We start from the raw sequence: 21,310 nt of genomic DNA, 5'->3' as shown, positions 1-21,310 counted from the left end.
GCACCAAAGAGAATTAGTACAGATTTAAAGGCAAAGGGTCATCACTCCAAATATTGATTTGATTTAGTTTTATACTTTTCATTGCTCTTAATAGCAAATCTTTTGATATTTAGAAACTTCTCATTATTTTTGAAATCAGAATTTTTTTACCTGTGCCTAAGATTTTTGTTAAGTACTGTATGTAATCATTTACACAAACAGCAGAAGTAGTTTCTCACTACAGTGGATTCCGGTTCATTGGGACCAGTGCAATTTGGCCAACTTAAGCAGGTGCTCCAATTAGCCAAGTTTCATAGAAATAGTTAGAAAGGTTTGAAAAAGGAAAAACTACTTGTGGTTGTCTGTCGTATCTGACAATTTCAGGAAACCTATGCAGGAGAGATTTTAAAGTGGAAAAGCCATTGCGCTGGGCCAGTTACACTCTCTTGCCCTCAGAAATCTGGGACCAGTGAGACAAGTAGTTGTTGCAAACTGGGTTCTTCCCTGGTTGAGTGGATGACAATGACTGCTTCTGTGCCTCATCATGCCCTCCGTTCTCCATGGAGTGTTGCAGGATAGACTTCATGGCTGTTGGGTCTCGCTGTAGATCTCATCTGCTAGGCCTTTGGAGCTGATTTCACGTGCTGGGACAGGCATGTCCCTATCTCAGTTGGGTATGAGACCTACTGGCTAGCCTCACCTGTTTTAGCCCGCCTGTTGATGCGGTGTACTTGATGTGGCTGCTGTCACATGCAAACAACAACTTTGAGCCACAGGTCAGGGCTGAGTGGTGGAGATCAAAGGTAACATTCAAGATGATTGTCAATACCTTCAAATTCTTCATTGTTCCTAACTTGGTAAAGAGCGACATGGTTTCATTTTCACTCCTGGCTGTTTCTGACATCTTTAAGTCTGAATGCTTGAAACCACATTGAGCAAAATCATTCAGAATTATTTTACTGCTTATTTCTCTACAACTATCAATGATAAAAATCACTGCTTTTTGAACACAAACACATGCAGCTAACACTATTCACTGTTAAGTGTGGTATACTGTCTAATGGCCACACAAAGTTGATGCTACTGGTGCTAGTTAGAAACTGTTTGGCAGCAGTCTCAATTAAGCAATATGTTCCAAGTAAATGAAGGAAATCTCAGATATTTTCTCAGTTTTTGTTCTTTCAGAGTTGTCCCAAATAAGCGGCTGCACCAATTAACTGATAGCCCAATTAACCGAATTCCATTGTAATTGTTCTTATCAGTCTTGACTTTCTTTGATGCCATTGATTACAAGACTGTGAAGATATGATTAACATTTTGAATATTTTTGTACTTTTTGACTTATGGACAAATGAATTTAATAATCATCTATAAAAACTGAACCCATTGTGCTCTGGGATGACCTAGCTGTAGTTCTGGATAAAGCAAAACAAGCACTCAACAGTTGGTATAACTGTTGAGAGATGGGGAGAACTCCGTTGTTTCAAAGTAGCACCTCAAGAGCCTGTTGATATGAAAAGCAGATGAGATCCTGATTTGAAGTCTTTCTCAGTCCCATATTGGGGTCGAAAGCTCCAATTTTGTACTTAATTCACTGGTATAACACTAAAATGAACATTCAACTAAGAGAGCCCGAACTAATATCCTAACAATTGCATGCAAGGTCTACAATGCAGCAAGTTTTGTAATGGTTAGAAAAGATGAGATTTTGAGTAGTTATGGTTAGTTGAAGTCGCACGAATAAGCAGGAGCGGGCTCCGGCTACTGAAGCCTGCCTCATAACTGAATATGACCCTAGCTAATCTGCACCAGGCCTTGCTGTGTTCTCTAACTTTCTTCACCACTCTCAATTCTAGGATCTTTCAAAAAGTTGCCTACCTTGTTTTTAAATACCTTCCCTATTTTATCTCCAGGATAGAAAATACAAAAGATTTACTACTCTTGGTAAAAAAAGAAATTCTTACACACCTCAGTTTGAAACAAAAGCACCTTATCTCGTAACCAGGATCCCTTCATCAGGACTCCTGCTGACGAAATATCTCAACATCTATGTTGTCATGTTTCCTTGGCATCTTTGATGTTTCGGTAAAATTATCCCTTATAACCACCAAAGAATACATATTTAACTTTTTTAAGCCATCTGTGATAGGATAATCCTTTTAGGATAACCCTCTATGGAGTATCAATGTTAGGATAACCTTCTCATGAGCAATTAGACCAATTAATTTATTTTGGCCCAGCTCCAATGCTAGCAAATTCTTTCTTATATAAGGTGTGCAGCCTTGCCAATGCACGGGGAATGTAATAGTTTGTCTAAATTCCAACCTCCCTCCTTGCAATAAAGAGCAATATACCATTTGGCTTCCTAGCTACTGTACTTGCATTTTGTGTTACATGCTGAAGAACATCTAGATCTCTCCGTACTTCAATTACATGGAATCTCTCTCCAATTAGACATTTGATTCCTGCTAACAAAGTGCATGATCTCTCTCACTGAACTCCATTTACCAAATTTTCACCCACTCATTCAACCTATGTATCCTGAATAAGTGTCCAGGTATTCTCATCACATTATGTCCTGCCATCTTATTTGATGTCATCAGCAAACTTGAATAACTTAATTCTACCCTCTCCTCTGGGTTTTTAACATGGATAGTAAAAAATATTTTTTTATAAAATCTAGCATTTTGCCAACAATGTATGTTAAGCTATCTGGTGTGTAGTTTCCCACTTTTAAATGTCTGTTTGTTCTAAAGATGGGAATATTGGAGTTGTGGAAATCCACAGATTCCGTGTTCCATTTGTAATAAGAGCTTCAGAATGAGTAGCAGAGATAGAAAGATTAAGAGCAAGGTAATTGTATCCTCCCATGCATTAGAAATTAATGCATTTGAGTGTAATATATCATACATAATGTATTAATTTGTATGAGGCATGAAGGTTGGATGTTGTGCACTTTCATGTCTGTTCTTTATGTTCCAGACATCTGTATTTATTTCTCATTTTCCTCTAAGCTCATGTTTTCACAACAAAATTGAAAACCAAATTAGTTTTTTTAAGAAACAAAGTTCCATTATAAATATTATTGAAGTTGCTTTAAATTGCATTTAAAACTGTCAGCAAGAATACTCAGCATAATATAAACATTTCAAAATGACTAAGGGAACACAGGAACAGGAGCAGACCATGCTCAGCACGTTCATGGCTGAGAATCTGTTTCAGTTCCATATTCTTGCTTTTCCCCATATCATTTGTCTTTTGTGACCAGATATCTACGTCCTTCCTGTTGTGTATTTAATAACTCGGTTTCCACCACGTCTGGTAGAGAATTTCACAGGCTTGCCACTCTATCCCATTTTCTCCTTTTCAGTTCCCAGCACCTTATCCTATTGGAAACTATGACCTATAGTTTTGGACCACTCAGCAGTAGAAACTCTCTTCCTGCGCTGACTATCTATGCATTTCTGTTGTCTCAAAGTTTGCTTCATTGTCTCAGGAAATTACGAATTTACAGTAGTCCTAGAATTCCTTTGATATTGTCTATAAAAATCACTTTTGTGTTTCATGCCTCTGCTGAGGATCCCTTGCAGTGACAGAAGGTAGCACTGTCAGGTGGGAAAGATGAATATTGAAATGCTTGTATTACTGCCCTCATTCATTGATAAGGGCACCATCAGCAAGGTAAGCATTTATGGCCCGTCCTAATTGCTGTTGGGAACTTAATGGTAGATCATCTAATGAAACCACACTTACATGAAAAATTCAAGATTTGAACTAAATGATGTTATGAAAATAATGATAATTTTCCAGGTGATGTTAGAATTTGGTCATCTTTAAGACATAATGTCCATATCATTTTGGGTGTTAGAGATTGCAGGTATGAGATGTTGTCAAAGCAGCCCTGGCAAGCACTTCCTTTTCCTTTCATCTCAAGATGTACATTGCTCCAGAGTATTCCGGTAGAATAAGGAGTAGTTGCTTAAGGTTAAGGAGTGCATGCCAATGAAGAGGATTGCTGTTGCTTTTGATCTTTCTATATCAGCATTTCTCTTAGGGAGGGCCTTGTACTTTGCTTGTTTCCAAGTGCCAGAGTCTGCTGTTATATGGTAGCAGGGAGGATTGAATCTATCATGTTACATTACAACCCCAAAGAAACATTATCCTCATTTGTTTCTTGCACACTCCATCCCTAATGAATATCAAAACTGAAAAATTGTTTCCCTCTTTGCCTCTCATCTTGAAGGTTGTTGCTGGCATATAATGCATCACAGCCAGGTCATAACTGATTTCCAAATGGCACTAAATATAAATAGGAATGCCTGGCTCTTCTCTCCTTAACTCCAGTGGGGAGAATGGGAATTGTCCTTGCCACGTCTTGTTCCAATAATGTAGTCCTGCAGAATTCACCAAAACACTGCCTCTTGGTTTCAAGAATTCTGCAGTTCAGAATAGATTTATCCTTCATGCTCAGTATTGAGATTAAACACTGTCTGTACCTTTTGTACATCCCAAACTTGAAATTTAATTGTCTTTTGGATCAACGTTTTCTATTGGAGCTGGAGGTGGAAAGTGTGTATAAAATACAATTAACACTTAATTGAAATCAAAGGGGTAACTGCTGAAGTGAAATATAGTTGTATTTAGTTTTACTAGTTATACTTAGCACCACAATTGAACAAACAAAATTAGAGATTGAAGATAATAGTTTACTTAGAAGGTATAATATAACAATTACAGCACGGAAATAGGCTATTTCGGCCCTTCTAGTCTGTGCCGAATGCTTACTCTCACCTAGTCCCGCCTAGTCCCACCTACCTGTACTCAGCCCATAACCCTCCATTCCTTTCCTGTCCATATACCTATCCAATTTTTTTTTAAATGACAAAATCGAACCTGCCTCTACCATTTCTACTGGAAGCTCGTTCCACACAGCTACCACTCTCTGAGTAAAGTTACCCCTCGTGTTACCCCTAAACTTCTGCCCCCTAACTCTCAAATCATGTCCTCTCGTTTGAATCTCCCCTACTCTCAATGGAAACAGCCTATTCACGTCAACCCTATCTATCCCTCTCAAAATTATAAATACCTTGATCAAATCCCCCCTCAACCTTCTACGCTCCAATGAATAGAGACCTAACTTGTTCAACCTTTCTCTGTAACTTAAGTGCTGAAACCCAGGTAACATCATAGTAAATCGACTCTGCACTCTCTCTAATTTATTGATATCTTTCCTATAATTCGCTGACCAGAACTGCACACAATATTCCAAATTTGGCCTTACCAATGCCTTGTACAATTTTAACATTACATCCCAACTTCCGTACTCAATGCTTTGATTTATAAAGGCCAGTGTTCCAAAAGCCTTCTTCACCACCCTATCTACATGAGACTCCACCTTCAGGGAACTATGCACTGTTATTCCTAGATCTCTCTGTTCCTCTGCATTCCTCAATGCCCTACCATTTACCATGTATGTCCTATTTTGTTTAGTCCTACCAAAATGTAGCACCTCACACTTATCAGCATTAAACTCCATCTGCCATCTTTCAGCCCACTCTTCTAACTGGCCTAAATCTCTCTGCAAGCTTTGAAAACCTACTTCATTATCCACACCACCACCTATCTTAGTATTATCTGCACACAAGATAAACTATTTGACTTGGTTTAACACAATTTTCTTGTTTCCTTGGCTTCTACTAAACTCAGTGATTTTGGTTTGCCTTTTGTGGGTGTTTGCACATTGCATATTCCTCATTCCCATAACTGAATGTGGAGTGTTTGATTTATGGATATACAGACCTGTCATCTAGGAGGTTTGAATAGATAATATTGGGATGAGGTATAATGCTTTTTCACCCCAGAAATATTGATGTACCACTTCCATTGAAATAATTTCATTGTTGCTGTTCAGAACACGTGTTATGAAGATGTTGGAATTTAAAACAAACCTTTTAATGTGGGTGGTAAGATTAGGCTCCCCTTGATCAATGCTCCTCAATCCTAGTAAAATCAGTGAAATATCTTGCATCTAATGACAACATCATACCTGGGAGTGCTTCACCTCAGGTGTTGCCGCAACAGAGGGCATTCTCTTTAAGGAGTTCTTGTATGTCCTCCCCATGCTTGAGTTTTCCTTGGGTGTTCAGGATTTGTTCCACAATCCCAAAGTCATACTGCATAGGTTAATTGGTCATTGTAAATTGTCCTGTGATAATCAGGTTAGGGTTAAATCGGAGTTGCGTGGGTTGAAGGGCTGGAAGGGTGTATTCTACACTATCTCTAAGTAAGTAAATTGTTATGAACTGTTGTTTGCCTGAGTGATCAGATGTCCCAGGCACATCATACAAGTGACTGTTCTGCATGTGCATTTCCAAATGATGTGAGACGGCCTGCATCACAAGGTCAAATGGCTGAAATTGACCTCAGTGAAATTCAAGGATTTCTGATTAGCAATGGCAATGTATTTTTTTATCTTTATTGTCTTCTGTATTCTTGTCCCCAAGGGGCTGAGAAATTAGTTGTGTCAGAGTAATCACTTGGTCAGAGTTGAGCTACCAGAATTCTGAGTGGTTCAGCACTACAGAATGTTTTACAGCTTTCCATTAGAGCTGTTCCTGGAACAGCATGATCCCGCTCACTAATCCACAATTCCCAATAACATATGGTGAAAGGAAGGCCATTTGTTAATGTAATTGTTTTATGTTCTTATTTCACCAGATAAGCCATTAATGCAGCTGTTCAAGTTGCAAATCAAAATCGCATTACATATTTTTTTAAAAGCTCCCAATTAATCTATTGTCAATTCACGATAGGCAATTAAGGGCTGATTTGAATTGGCTAGTTATTAATTTGACATGGTAAATCTCCCTTTTTAACTAAAACAATTACATTTTGAATACACCTCAAAAAAAAGGTGAAGATGAAATTTTCTGAATATATGGTAAATAATACAGGCTCATGCTCACTGGAAAAAAGACTGCTTAATTTAATTTGGTGGTCCATCTAAGAAGTGTTTGTACCAACTATTAGACAAGTGTTTGTGATACAATATGTGCAATTGAAAGTAAAATATTCTCACACTGTAAAAGCTGAAGCTCGGCTTCAACCAAAACACACTTGAAAGTAGGAAAGGAAAAAAGAGAGCACTCTATTGTTGTAAGATGTTTATGACCTATAGATCATAACTCATTGTGTATGTCAGCTCTTTAAAAGCTATTCCATTGTGAGCAGAAAGTGAATGGTGCAGTTTCCAGTCAGTGACTGCCTCCATCAGCATTTGAAGTGCTTTAGCTGAAGCACTTCTTTATAGGAAATTTATTCCTGTGTGGCAAAATGCACAAATGGTGAATATAGCCCATTCCATCACACACAGGTAAAGCCCTCTGCGCCACTAAGTACATTAACTGAAGCACTACTGCAAGAAAACAATCACCACAACTGAGTTTATGCTCTCCGCTCACTACTATCCACAAACAGGATGTACAGAGGTACAGGAGGCATTGGTCTCACACCACTAAGTTCAGGAACAGCTATTACCCAAAACTATCAGGTTCCAAAAGCATCGTGGATACATTTACTCACCACAATTGAACAGATTCTGCGACTTACTGACTCACTTTTAAGGGCTTTTGAAATCATTCTCAGTGGGGTTTTTTGTTCTCAGTTTTGTTGTTTTTTGCATATTGGTTGTTTATCAGTCTTTGTGTACTGTTTGCTTTACTTAGATTATATTATATTTCTGTAAATGCCTGCCCAAAAAATGAATCTCAAGGTTATGTTTTGTAACTTCAAAACATAAAAAAAATTGAAAGGAAAACAAGAGTTTGTAGCTAAGTTGTGTGCTACTTTTACTTAAGGCAAGGCATGTGCATGTCACATGGTGGTGTTGTGATGTATGCGATTCACTTATTTTTACAGATAATCTATAATGAATTACTTAGATAAACCAAACTGGTTAATCAATATATTTTCAATATTACTCAAATATTACTAAAATATTAATACACAACAAAGGGTGCATATGGTGATGTATACGTACTTTGATAATGAACTTGCTTTGAACGTTGAAGCTCTGACAGTTTTATGAACAATAACCCATCAGTATGGGTGCCTTGCACTATTAAGGATATGCAGAGCTCCTTGGTAAGGTAGCTTGAAAGGATTTCATTATGTCAAGGATCCATTGACCCGTTATGCTTGTATTAACTCAGTGAAAAACCAGTCCACTTAATCCTTTGCTAGTACTTCCTGATGAACACAATGGATTCCAGTTAATTGTGACACATCAGGGCCGGTACATTTTGGTCCAATTAAGCATCTTAGTCTAATTAGTTGAAGTTTCAGAGAAATGGGTAAAAAGGTATTAAAAAGACAAACTACCATTTAACTGAGTAACAAATTATGCATTTAAATGAAATACAGAATAAATTAAGGTGTTACCAGTACTATAAAACTGCATTAGTTCCTAATATTTATCAACAGAGGAATTTATCCAGTGTACACTGCTGTGCTCTTTTGATTGACTAAATGAATAAAGTGAACACAGACACCTAGTACAGATAATGGACTCCCTTCATACAATGCTTTCAATGATTGCATCCTCCTAATCTTCATTTTCATTGTGACATTCAAGATGATTGTTGATACCTTCAAATCCTTAATAGATCCTAACTTGTTGAAGTACTAAAATAATTTCATTTTCTCTCCCAGCCTTTTTCTGAGAACTCTAGGCCAGATGCTTGAAACCACAGTGAACGGAACGGTTCTGAATCGTCTTCCTGCTTATTTCTCACCAACTATTAATGCCAAAAATCATGGCTTTTGGAACGCAAACACATACAACTGACACTATTAAAAACAGTTCATTGTAAGCACAGCGTAATGTCTAATGGCCAAACAAGTGCATGCAACTGGTGCTACTTAGAAACTGTTCAGTAACAGTTTCCTATCCCAGTTAAGTGACATACAGTCCAAAATAAATGAAGGGAATCACGGCTATTTTCTCAGTTTTTGTTCTTTAAGAGTTGTCCCAAAGAAGTGCTGCCCGATTAACCAATGGCTCATTTAACCGGAATCTGCTGTATTTATGTTTCGATGATGCTTCAGCATGTGGTGGTCTAAGTTTCCATAGTATTTGCTGGTAGGATGTTCCATGACCTACAATACTGTGCAAAAGTCACAGGCACACATGTATGGCTAAGGTGCCTATGACTTTTGCACAGTACTGTATCTGTCAATGTGAAGTGGAGAGAGAATTTGTAAATCTGGCAGGAGCAAGGGATATTGGAAATGAGATGATGGAGTGACATTCTAGGTGTGTGGGACAGGTGGCAGAGAGGAGTGCCAGGGTTGGGTTGATGCAGGTGAAGACACACCCAGCCCTGAGACCACCAGACAAAGTCATTTTATGCCAAACAATTGGTGGATTGATCATTACAGAATGTCTCTGTTGCTTCTTGCTCCCTCCCCTCTCCCTTCCTCTTTTCCCAACCATGATTCCCCTCTCCCTGCTCAATTCCCACTCTCAGTCCACAATAAAGACCCATTATCAGAATCAAGTTTGTCATCTCTGACATGCCATGAAGTTTTTTTCCAGCAGCAGTGCAGTGCAACACATAAAATTACTACAGTACTGTGCAAAAGTCTTGGGCACCCTAGATATATATGCGTGTGCCTAAGACTTGCACTGTACTGTGTATAACTTGAGTAGAAATCCGTTAATTTTTGAAGTTATTCTTCTGTTTGTGAACTAGAGCAATAATCTGTGTTTCATGAGGAAATTTCTGGAAAAGCATTTATTTGATAGCCTGTTGACAGTAATGTTTTTATAATTGCAGTTTTGGACAGGAAATTGTCTGTGAGACAGAGCAGAGCTGAACTGGTTAAGAAGGGAGTGTTGAAAGAGATTCCTGAACAAGGCAAGTATGATGTGTGCAGTGATCAGAGATTTAATCAAATCATGAAGTTGGATCCCTTCTTCCTATTAAATCCTTTGAGGAATATCTTGATGTGGTGTTGTCACCAGGATCTATTTAATTAAAATAGTGTTTGACTTGAGGACATTTCTTAATCTGCAAAAAGTACCCAGCTCATTGTAGAGTTGGGCAGGTATATGGGCCAAGATTTGTAAACTTTCTCACACCAACACTGCTATACATTCGTCAGTGACATCAGATAAGTTGAGGGCAGTAAATGAAACGCAACAGATGAATGAATTTTATATGTGGGTAAACCACAAAGTATGTGCAGTTTGTAACTATCTACACCTGGTGACAACCATAGTTGCAGTTCCTTTAACAGGTATGCTCGTGCTTTCACACTTCAAACTTTCAGTCAGGATGATTACTACGAATCAGCCAATAACCCAAATCAAATAAGCTCAAGCCAATGCTTTAGTGTGATATTTTCTTCTGTTGAAGTGTCAGCTTGGTTCTGGGAAAAGTGGCTTTCAGGGGCTGGTTAAAATGTGGAATTTGGTATGGTTGACATTAATCTGATTCAGGCCAATCCAGATACAGATATGAAAGTGGATGGATTAATAAATTATGGTGGGGTTCATTGAAGTAGGTGGAAGGTGTTTTACACAGTACCTAAAATCTTTCTTCTTCAAAGCTCCTCAGCACTGAGCACTTCTGTTAGATTTCTTAACCTTACTTGTTATCATGAGAACCTCTGGGGCTTGAGTTCAAGTTTATTGCCATTCAACCATACACATTTAAACAGCTCAACAAAACATCATTCCTCTGGGGCCAAAGTGCAAAACACAGTACATACAGTTTAGTCACACACAGCACATAGGGTTATGATCCAGCAAGTATAGTCACAATATAATATTAGCACAAGTCATGACCTGAAGATTAACAGGTTGACGTAAAATGCGAAGTGCACGTTTATGTAAGACGGTATAATGTTATTGGCACTATTATAATAAAATAGAAGTCACATAAATATGTGATACAGCAGCAACAAAAGATGAAAAATTGATGGGTTGATCAGTGACCAGGTTATTTACACAGAGTATCTACAGTATGTGGACTGGATGACAGCAGAGAGTTTTGTGTGTAAATGACACACACAAAATGCTGGAGGAACTCAGCAGGCCAGGCAGCATCTATAGAAAAGAGTACAGTCAACATTTTCAGCTGAGATGTGCCATGCTGAAGAGCCTTAGCCCAAAACGCCAACTGTAATCTTTTCTATAGATGCTGCCTGGCCTGCTGAGTTCCTCCAGCATTCTGTGCTTGGATTTCCAGCATCTGCAGATCCTTTCTCTTGTCTTTCATTAAAGCAAAGGGGGAAACCTCAGAGATGTTTGAAGTGTTGAGTGGCTTTAGTCGGCAGAATCTGTTTCTACCAGTGCATATGATGCAAAGGCCTCGGGCAGATTAGAAATTCTTCACAGGTTGAATCTGTAATCCTCCGTCTGAAGGAATGACAGATTTTAGTTTCACCAACACTCAGTTCAAGTGAATGTTGTTTGAAAGAAAGAGCACAGACAAAAATGGCCTCATGGCAGCTTCTATTCTGAAAATTTCTGAACCCATTATTCCAACATTGAATTTTGACACTTTCAGGTTGCACATTTTTTTCTATAAAGGCCAACAGCTTTATATCAAAATGAAAACATGAGATGAGCATCCCAAATGCTTTCAAGATTCATTAATTTTCAAAGAATCTATTAATTATACAACCTTGAGATTTGCTTGCTCACAGGTAGCCACAAAGCAAGAAACATGAAACAACCCAATTAAAGAAAAATAAAAGACCAACACTCAATGTGCAAGAGAAAGAAAACAGATTAAAATAGTGCAAACAATTGAAGCGAGAAACAGCATCATTCCAAACCAAAATTGAGTCCTCAAACTCAGACACTGGAGCAGTCCGGAGTAGGAGCAAAGCCTCACTTATTAGTCCTGACGAAGGGTCTCGGCCCGAAACGTCAACGGTACTTCTTATAGATGTTGCCTGGCCTGCTGCGTTCCACCAGCATTTTGTGTGTGTTGCTTGAATTTCTAGCATCTGCAGATTTCCTTGTGTTTGCTTATTAGCTCATCATATTAGTGTGCATGGAGCACAGCAGCCAGGACAGTCTTTATAGCTGTAGCACCATTGAGAGAGGAGTGACCATCATGGAGAATGAGTGAAATCAGCCCTCATCCTATCTGACACCCTATCATTTTAGTCTATCTGGGCCAGTGTTTGAATTGACCCAATGATGGAACAGCAAAAGACTCTGGTGCCTTGGAGAGAGAAGTGAAGGTCACGGAATGTGATCTAAATCAACTCTCGCCCCCTATATTAACCAGTGTTTAAATTGTCTAAACAGTGAATCGTACCTCACACTAAGACTGATTCAGCTGCAGCAAAAGGCTCCGGGCCTAGACCTCACTGCCCAGTGACTCGCTCTGGGCCCAGATTCTGTCATCCAGCCTGAACCCACTTTCAAGCTCTTTAGATCATCTCAGGACCTAGAACATTCCAACCTCACACCTGGGCCAGTTGAACAAGCATTAGATCTTCTCCACCCTGGACCCCACTTCTTTCTGTGCCCAGAGCGACCCAGCCTTGCACCCTGGGCCAGTTGAACAAGCATCGAAACTCCACCTGCAACGGTTCTGCAACACTTCATAAACTAGGCACATCCCATGAAATTGCCTCACCAATGATTGTCCCTTTGCTATCTGCACAATAATTTATCACAACTTACCACAGGAAAGGTATTTTTAAGTTTGTTTTTAGTTGTATTTCTCATCTTTTTGACCTCCAGAAGCTGTCACACATGTTCAGTAGTGCCATCTTAACTGGAAGTTACTTCACAGAGTTCTTGAAAATTATGATGGTTCTTGATAGGGTGAATATAATCGTTGTGTGAATCCAAAGTCATTACGTCCACCAAAAATCTGAGAAAAACCTTTTCCCAGAGCATAGCTAGAATATGGAACTGACTATCAAAGGGAAGAGGTGAAGTGTGTATTTAACCCAAAGCCATGTCAGTAAATGATGGTGAAAGAAATAGGGAATATATTTATTTAGGAGGTTTCTTTAAAGAATACCAGCTAGATGTGTTTCTTGCTGATGATTCAGTGTCACCCTGTGAAGCTGAGGCTCAAGACTAAGGTGACATCCACCTGTAGATCGAAGTGGGAGTTTTCATTTTCAACCATGTTGTTTGGTTATGGAGGTTTCAATATTAGAAGAAAAGAAATCAGAATCAGGTTTAATATCACTTAGATCATGAATTTTGTTGTTTTGCTGCAGAAATACATTGCAATACATAAAAATAAAAACTAGATTACAATAATTTTACAGTTGCAAGAAAAGGTTTGTGAACCCTTTGCAATTAGCTGTTTTTTGCATAAATTACTCATAAGATGTGGTCTGATCTTCATCTAGGTCACATTAATAGTTACTTCATTTTGTGTGTGTTACCCTTATCAATTTGTCCATTGTTTTAATTCATTTAAGGGGTGCAGATTCACAGGATGAGTAATTACCCAAGTTATCCAGGAGTTGACCGACCTTTTTAAACCTGTGTGGATACACCCACAATGCTGTTAGAGAGAGAGTTCAGGATTTTGACTGTGGCGGATGGATAGATTCTGTATATTAAGCTTCTGAAGAACTTGTGTTTAGGGGCTTGTATTAATTTAAAGTATAGATTTTTTATATGATTTTAACACAAAAAAGAAGTTACCGGTAAAAATAATTCAGAAAAGGATCTCGATGCTCACAAAGCATCTTAAGTAGTTTTGACATGTAATTTTCTGCTCTTAATGGGATTTTTGTGACTGCTGTCATTCTGAGTATTTTCTTAATAAGCGAAGTGTATCAACATACCAACCTAACCCCTTGCATTTTCAAAATGTATAATTTTAGAAGTGACAGGATCTGTCATATCTAGCTAGTGTATTCACAAAAGAGACATTAATCTTTTAAAATAAAATTGGGTCAGAAACTAGGATTTTGAAGTAAGTAAATATTTTGCAAACTTGGTAAACTCACCCTGAAAATTTATTTTATGCAAAATAAGCTTTAACATGATCTATTTTATCAATTTATTTGTATATAGTTTGTGGCAATCTTTAAGTGGACCATTACAGCATAAATAGGCTAGAAATTATTTCCAGTAGACTGTAAACATGTGTAAAGTACTAGAGGGGGCAGTTATTTTTACGCTGCATCTAGTGTTTCATCACTTGCACACCTCAAGTCAGTTCAGATTGGTAACAGCTTCTCCACAATCTCCATAAGCCTAAAACTTTGATAAACTTGAATATATCTGTGATGAAGAGTTTATTGACTGCATCATGGCCTGGTATGGAAACGCCAATGCCCTTGAACAGGAAATCCAACAAAAAATTGTGGATACAGCACAGTCCATCATGGGTAAAGCCCTTCTCTATCTACATGAAATAATGTCGCTGGAGTGTAGCACCCATCATCAGGGACAACCACTCTCCAGGTCATGTTCTCCTCATGTTGCTGCCATCAGGAAGATGTACAGGAGTCTTAGGATTCACACCATAAGGCTCTTGAACCAGAGTGGATATTTGCTTAATTTTGTTCACCCCATCTCTGAAACGTTCCCAAAACCTATGGACTCACTTTAAAGGAATCTCCATCTCATGTTTTTGATATTTATCGCTTATTTCTATTTTATTTTTTTCTTTCTGTATTTACGCAGTTTGCTGTCCTTTGCAGATTGGTTGTTCATCTGTCCTGTTGAGTAGAGACTTTCATTGATTCTTTAATGCAGCTTTGACTTACTGTGTATGCTCACAAGAAAATGAATTTTCATTTTCCAATCATTTTCAATGTTCAATTTTCAATGAAAATCATTTTCCAATGTTCTATAGATTCAGGAACAGTTCCTGCTGATTGGAGGGTGGCTAATGTTATTCCACTTTTCAAGAAAGGAGGGAGAGAGAAAACAGGGAATTATAGACAGGTTAGCCTGACGTCAGTGGTGGGAAAGATACTGGGTCAATTATAAAAGAGGAAATTACGACACATTTGGATAGCAGTAGAAGGATCAGTCCGAGTCAGCATGGATTTATGAAGGGAAAATCATGCTTGACTAATCTTCTGGAGTTTTTTGAGGATGTAACTATGAAAATGGACAAGGGACAGCCAGTGGATATAGTGTACCTGGACTTCCAGAAAGCTTTTGATAAAGTCCCACATAGGAGATTAGTGGGCAAAATTAGGGCACATGGTATTGGGGGCAGAGTACTGACATGGATTGAAACTTGGCTGGCTGACAGGAAACAAAGAGTAGTGATTAACGGGTCCTTTTCGGAATGGCAGGCTGTGACCAGTGGGGTACCACAAGGTTCAGTGCTGGGACTGCAGCTGTTTACAATATACATTAATGATTTAGATGAAGGGATTAAAAGTAACATTAGCAAATTTGCTGATGACACAAAGCTGGGTGGCAGTGTGAAATGTCAGGAGGATGTTATGAGAATGCAGGGTGACTTGGACAAGTTGCGTGAGTGGGCAAATGTATGGCAGATGCAGTTTAATGTGGATAAATGTGAGGTTATCCACTTTGGTGGCAAGAACAGGAAGGCAGATTACTATCTAAATGGAGTCAAGTTAGGAAAAGGGGAAGTACAACGAGATCTAGGTGTTCTTGTACATCAGTTAATGAAAGCAAACATGCAGGTACAGCAGGCAGTGAAGAAAGCTAATGGCATGCTGGCTTTTATAACAAGAGGAATTGAGAATAGGAGTAAAGAGGTCCTTCTGCAGCTGTACAGGGCCCTGGTGAGACCCCACCTGGAGTATTGTGTGCAGTTTTGGTCTCCAAATTTGAGGAAGGACATTCTTGCTATTGAGGGAGTGCAGCGTAGGTTCACAAGGTTAATTCCCAGAATGGCGGGACTGTCATATATTGAAAGATTGGAGCGACTGGGCTTGTATTTACACTGGAATTTAGAAGAATGAGAGGGGATCTGATTGAAACATATAAGATTATTAAGGGATTGGACACATTGGAGGCAGGAAGCATGTTTCCGCTGTTGGGTGAGTCTAGAACTAGAGGCCACAGTTTAAGAATAAGGGGTAGGCCATTTAGAACAGAGATGCAGAAAATCTTTTTCACCCAGAGAGTGGTGGATATGTGGAATGCTCTGCCCCAGAAGGCAGTGGAGGCGAAGTCTCTGGATGCATTCAAGAGAGAGTTAGATAGAGCTCTTATAGATAGCGGGGTCAAGGGATATGGGGAGAGGGCAGGAACGGGGTACTGATTGTGTATGATCAGCCATGATCACAGTGAATGGCGGTGCTGGCTAGAAGGGCCAAATGGCCTACTCCTGCACCTACTGTCTATTGTCTATTGAATTTCAGGATTGAAGATGGTGACATACATGTACTTTGGTAATAAGTTTACTTTGTTATGATATGAATGTGCTGCCTGAAAAGATGGTGAAAACATGTCCTTGGTAATTTTCTAAAGGAAATTGGACAAGTATTTTGAAAGGGAATTAAGTTGCTTGAAAATAGCAGGTGAATGTGATTAATTGGATATCTCTTTCTGAATCCTCACTGATGCATTGAAGGAAACAGCTGTATTCTGTGTTGCAACTTGTGCAATTGGAATTTCAAAGCCAGCGATTAATATTTTTTACACTTTCACATCATGGTTGCAGCTTGCAATGGAAAATTAGAATCTAGTTCTAGTTGCACTTGCCTGTGTAACTGTTTTGGATGAGCTGCAGCCCCATCTTTCAAGCTGTTTGTTAATCAGTAAACTCGTGTCTGTATTGTAGTAAATACTTCAATATTGGTTTTAAAGCATTTGTTAAATATATGCCAGTTCTCAGAATGACTTAGTGTCATCTGCAAGGCGGGCATTTATCTTCAATCCCTGAATGCCCCTTGAGAAGGTGGTGTAGCTGATGGACCAATGCAGTTCTGTGTGATGAAGGTCCACTTTCGTAATGTAGAATTGGTTGTGATTCAGCGATGCTGAAGGGATTCCTGCAATTTTTTCCTCTTCATGTTAGTTGGTGCATCAAGAAAGGTCTATTACTTGGTAGTGAAGTAGTTACCTCTGTAACACTATAGCCAAGTTGGGTTACATGCCATTCTTCATTGCAAAATGTGATTCTGTTATTTCAATATATTTTTTGAATCACTCTTGGAATGAGTTCAGTACTTACGTTAATTAGTGAGAGAGTTTGGACTGGAATTTAAAAGAAAAGACATTTAACTGACAGGTAAATCTTGTCTGTACAGGAGAGTTTGGGATTCACAATCATCCTCTCAAATTAAGGTATCAGCCATATAGGGTCAGGATGAGGAAATCTCTCTACTCAGGGTCATGATTGTTAAAAGTTCTCCAGCTCAAGATGTTCTTAATTTGTTGAATACAGTGAGGAAAAAGATAGTTGACATTCAGAAGTGAAGTGATGGTGAGATATGATGACATTGCCTTAAGATTTAGGAGAGAAGATTTAGGATGGAGATGAGGAGAAACTGTTTTTCCCAGAGAGTGGTGGATCTGTGGAATTCTCTGCCCAGGGAAGCAGTTGAGCTTCCTCACTAAATATATTTAAGAAACAGTTAGATAGGTTTTTACATAGTAAGGAAATTAAGGATTATGGGGAAAAGGCAGGTCGATGGAGCTGAGTTTACGAACAGATCAGCCATGATCTTATTGAATGCCAGGGCAGACTCCATGGGCCGGATAGCCTACTCCTGCTCCTATTTCTTATGTTCTTATGTTTAGTGAAATTGAGGTAGAAATGTATTTGTGACTGTTCTGACTGAACAACTGGTGTACTTATACTCTTGTATTGACTAGCTGAAGACAATTTGATGCAGGTGAATGAGGGAAAGGTGCATCAGTAAGTGTTTTACATTTGACAGTGGAGAAGGTGCATCAAAGAGGAATGAATGTTGTCCATTCCCTTCAAAGTATGAATGTTTATTCTTACTCTGGATATCTCTGTGTAAATATTAATAGTTGCCAGCCTGTTAGTTTAGTCACACACTTTTGGATATGAATACAGTTCCTCACACAATATAATTGCTTTAGAGTTTTCAGGAATTAAATGTTAATCTTTTGACATTGCTTTCAGAAACGGGAGAAAAGGGGTAAAGGACTGTTCTTTGAAAAATAAGATTTTGCTCCTTAGTTTGAACATATTTGTGATATAAATCTGGAGGAGCCTGCTTGGCAAGTTTTGCCTTTTCCGGTTGGTTACATGCCCTCCAATATGAAAATTACAGAAGAAACATAAGTGTCCCATTCAATAGGATTGTGGCTAATCTGAAATTACTCAAATCTATTTTCCTGTCCTTTTCCCATAACCCTCAATACATTCACCGATAAGGAACCTATCTATTTTAGCCTTGAAACTACTGATGAATTTTGACACAATCCCCAGCTCATCTCTCCGTGGTATGGAATTCCAAAGGCACTCAAACCAAAGGAGAAGTTCTTCCTAATCTGGGTCCTATTCTGAGACAATGGCCTCTGGACCCTCCCCGTAAATGAAATCACCAATTGGGGTTCGATTCCTGCTGCTGTCAGTTTCCTCTAGATGCTCCGGTTTCCTCCCACATTCCAAAGATGTATGAGTTTGGGCTAGTGAGTTGTAGGCATATTATGTTGGCATCAGAAGCATAGCTATATTTGCGGGATGCCCACAGCACAATCCTTGCTGATTTGATTTGATGGAAAGTACCCATTTTACTGTATACTTCGATGTACATGTGACAAATAAAGCTAATCTTTCTCTTGTAAAATAATGTCATTCTTTAAATAGGGGAACCAAAATTATTCCTAGCACTGCAAATTGGCAGTTTGTGTATCTCAAAGTGATGGAATAGAGGCTGAATTTTCTGGGTCAACTTAATACCTGGCTTCTAAAAAGATTCTGTGTGATCACACCTTGCTTTCCGCACCAATTCCACCACTGATTGAATCAAGAGGGGAATTTGTGCCCAATGCTTTATGGATGAAGAAAAGTTTGTGGTGTATATCCATCAGAAATGCCAGAAATTATCTGGCATGTGATGGCATAGTAGGCATTTTAAAGAGAAGTGATTGTGATGGAAGGAAGCCTCTGTCAATTAATGGATCACAGTGAGAGGGGTAAAGGTAGACACAAAGTACGCTGCAGATGCTGTGGTCAGATCAACACATACAAACAAGCTGGATGAACTCAGCAGGTCGGACAGCATCCGTTGAAATGAGCAGTGAACGTTTCGGGCCGAGACCTTTCATCAGGACTGAAGAAGGAGGGGGCAGGGGCCCCATAAGGAAGGTGGGGGGGGGGATTTTAAAATTTAAATTTAAATTTAAAAATTTTTAGAGATTTTAAATCCAAATTTGCCTGGACTCCATTTTGTCACCCATAGTTCAGTCACTCCCTACCTACATCCAGGATACATCCCATGCCCTCCACCTCTTCAATAACTTCCAGTTCCCCGGTCCTGACTGCTTCATTTTCAACATGGATGTCCAATCCTTATACACTTCAATTCCCCATCAAGAAGGCCTCAAAGCCCTCAGCTACTTTCTTGACAATAGACTTCACCAGTTCCCCAACACCACCACACTTCTCCAGTTGGTGGAACTGGTTCTCACACTTAACTTCTCTTCCCACTTTCTTCAGACCAAGGGTGTAGCTATGGGCCCCAGCTACACCTGCCTCTTCATGGGTTATGTGGAACAGTCTATGCTCCAAATCTATACTGGTACTGCTCCCCAACTTTTCCTTCACTACATTGACGACTACATCGGTGCTGCTTCCTGCACCCATGCTGAGCTCGTCAATTTCATCGACTTTGCCTCTAAGTTTCACCCAGCCCTCAAATTCATTTGGTCCATCTCGGACACTTCTCTCTCCTTTCTCAATGTCTCGGTCTCCATCTCTGGAGATAGACTGGCCACTGACATCTTCTATAAACCCACTGACTCCCATAACTACTTTGATTATACCTCTTCCCACCCTGCTAAATGTAAAAATGCTATTCCCTATTCCCAGTTCCTCTGTCTCTGCCGCATCTGTTCCCAGAATGAGGCTTTCCATTCCAGGACATTCCAAATGTCTTCTTTCTTTAAGAATCGTGGTTTTCCCTTCTGCCATCATCAACGATGCCCTTATCCACCTCTCCTCCATTTCCCGCACTGAGGCCCTCACCCCATCTTCCCGTCACCACAACAGGGATCGTGTTCCCCTTGTCCTCACCTACCACCCCACCAGCCTCCGGATCCAGCATATTATCCGCCGCAGCTTCCGCCACCTTCAACAGGACCCCACCACTAAGGACATCTTCCCCTCTCTACCCCTCTCTGCTTTTCACAGGGATCGTTCCCTCCACGACTGCCTGGTCCACACGCCCCTCCCCACAGATCTCCCACCAGGCACTTATCCATGCAAGCATAATTGCTGCAACTGTCCCTACACCTCCTCTCTTACCACCATTCAGGGCCCCAAACAGTCCTTCCAAGTGAGGCAACACTTCATTTGTGAGTCTGTTGAGGTAATCTATTGCATCCAGTGATCCCGGTGCGGCCTCCTCTACATTGGCGAGACCCAACGCAGATTGGGGGACCGCCTCGTTGAGTACGTCCACTCCGTCCGCAACAATAGACAGGATCTCCCAGTTGCCACCCACTTCAACTCTGCTTCACATTCCCATTGGGATATGTCCATACATGGCCTCCTCTACTGCCATGATGAGGCCAAACTCAGGTTGGAGGAGCAACACCTCATATATCGTCTGGGTAGTCTCCAGCCCCTTGGTATGAACATCGAATTCTCCAACTTCCGGTAATTCCCTCCTTCTCCCTTCCCCCATCCCACTTTCACTCTGTCTCCTCTTCTAGCATCCTATCACCTCTCTCATGATTCTGCCTTCTTCTACTACCCATAGTGCTTTCCCCTTAGATTCCTTCTTCACCTCTCTTGCCTTCTTTATGGGGCCCCTGCCCCCTCCCTCTTCGGTCCTGATGAAGGGTCTCGGCCCGAAACATTGACTGCTCATTTCAACGGATGCTGTCCGACCTGCTGAGTTCATCCAACTTGTTTGTACGTGTTGGGGTAAAGGTAGAGATTTATGAGACAAGGTATGATCAGGACTGCCAAGCAAGTGAAAATGCTTCATGGAGCTAAAAGATGAAGGTGGATTGAGAAAGCTTATGTAATGAAAAGAAGAGGTAGCAGGGCAGTATTGTGTCCTTGGCTACACAACTATTTTGAGCAGTAACAGAGTAATGTTGAGAGAACAGGTTTGCATTAAGACATGTCTCTGACTGGACTAGAGTAGCATTTTGTTTACTGCTTCAAGTTTACAGAGAGAAAACAGTGTGAAC

The 21,310-nt window shown here is 39.8% G+C and overlaps 1 protein-coding gene across 10 annotated transcripts in view; it reads left to right on the top strand.

Annotated features, from left to right (window-relative positions):
- Positions 1-21,310, top strand: part of LOC132383599 (phosphatase and actin regulator 4-like) — a 300,611-nt gene that overhangs the window by 254,585 nt on the left and 24,716 nt on the right. For 9 of the 10 annotated variants that reach the window (XM_059954780.1, XM_059954782.1, XM_059954785.1 and 6 more), the window contains one exon: positions 9,816-9,896. The exons of the other annotated variant lie outside the window; for it this stretch is intronic. In XM_059954780.1, the coding sequence (XP_059810763.1) occupies positions 9,816-9,896 (81 nt within the window). The remainder of the gene's footprint in view (positions 1-9,815; positions 9,897-21,310) is intronic. 10 annotated transcript variants of the gene reach the window in all.

This window comes from Hypanus sabinus, chromosome 30 (assembly GCF_030144855.1).
Source record: "Hypanus sabinus isolate sHypSab1 chromosome 30, sHypSab1.hap1, whole genome shotgun sequence".
NCBI classification, from domain to species: Eukaryota; Metazoa; Chordata; class Chondrichthyes; order Myliobatiformes; family Dasyatidae; genus Hypanus; species Hypanus sabinus.
Note: the sequence above shows the minus strand (reverse complement) of the source record. Positions and strands in the feature narration are given on the sequence as shown.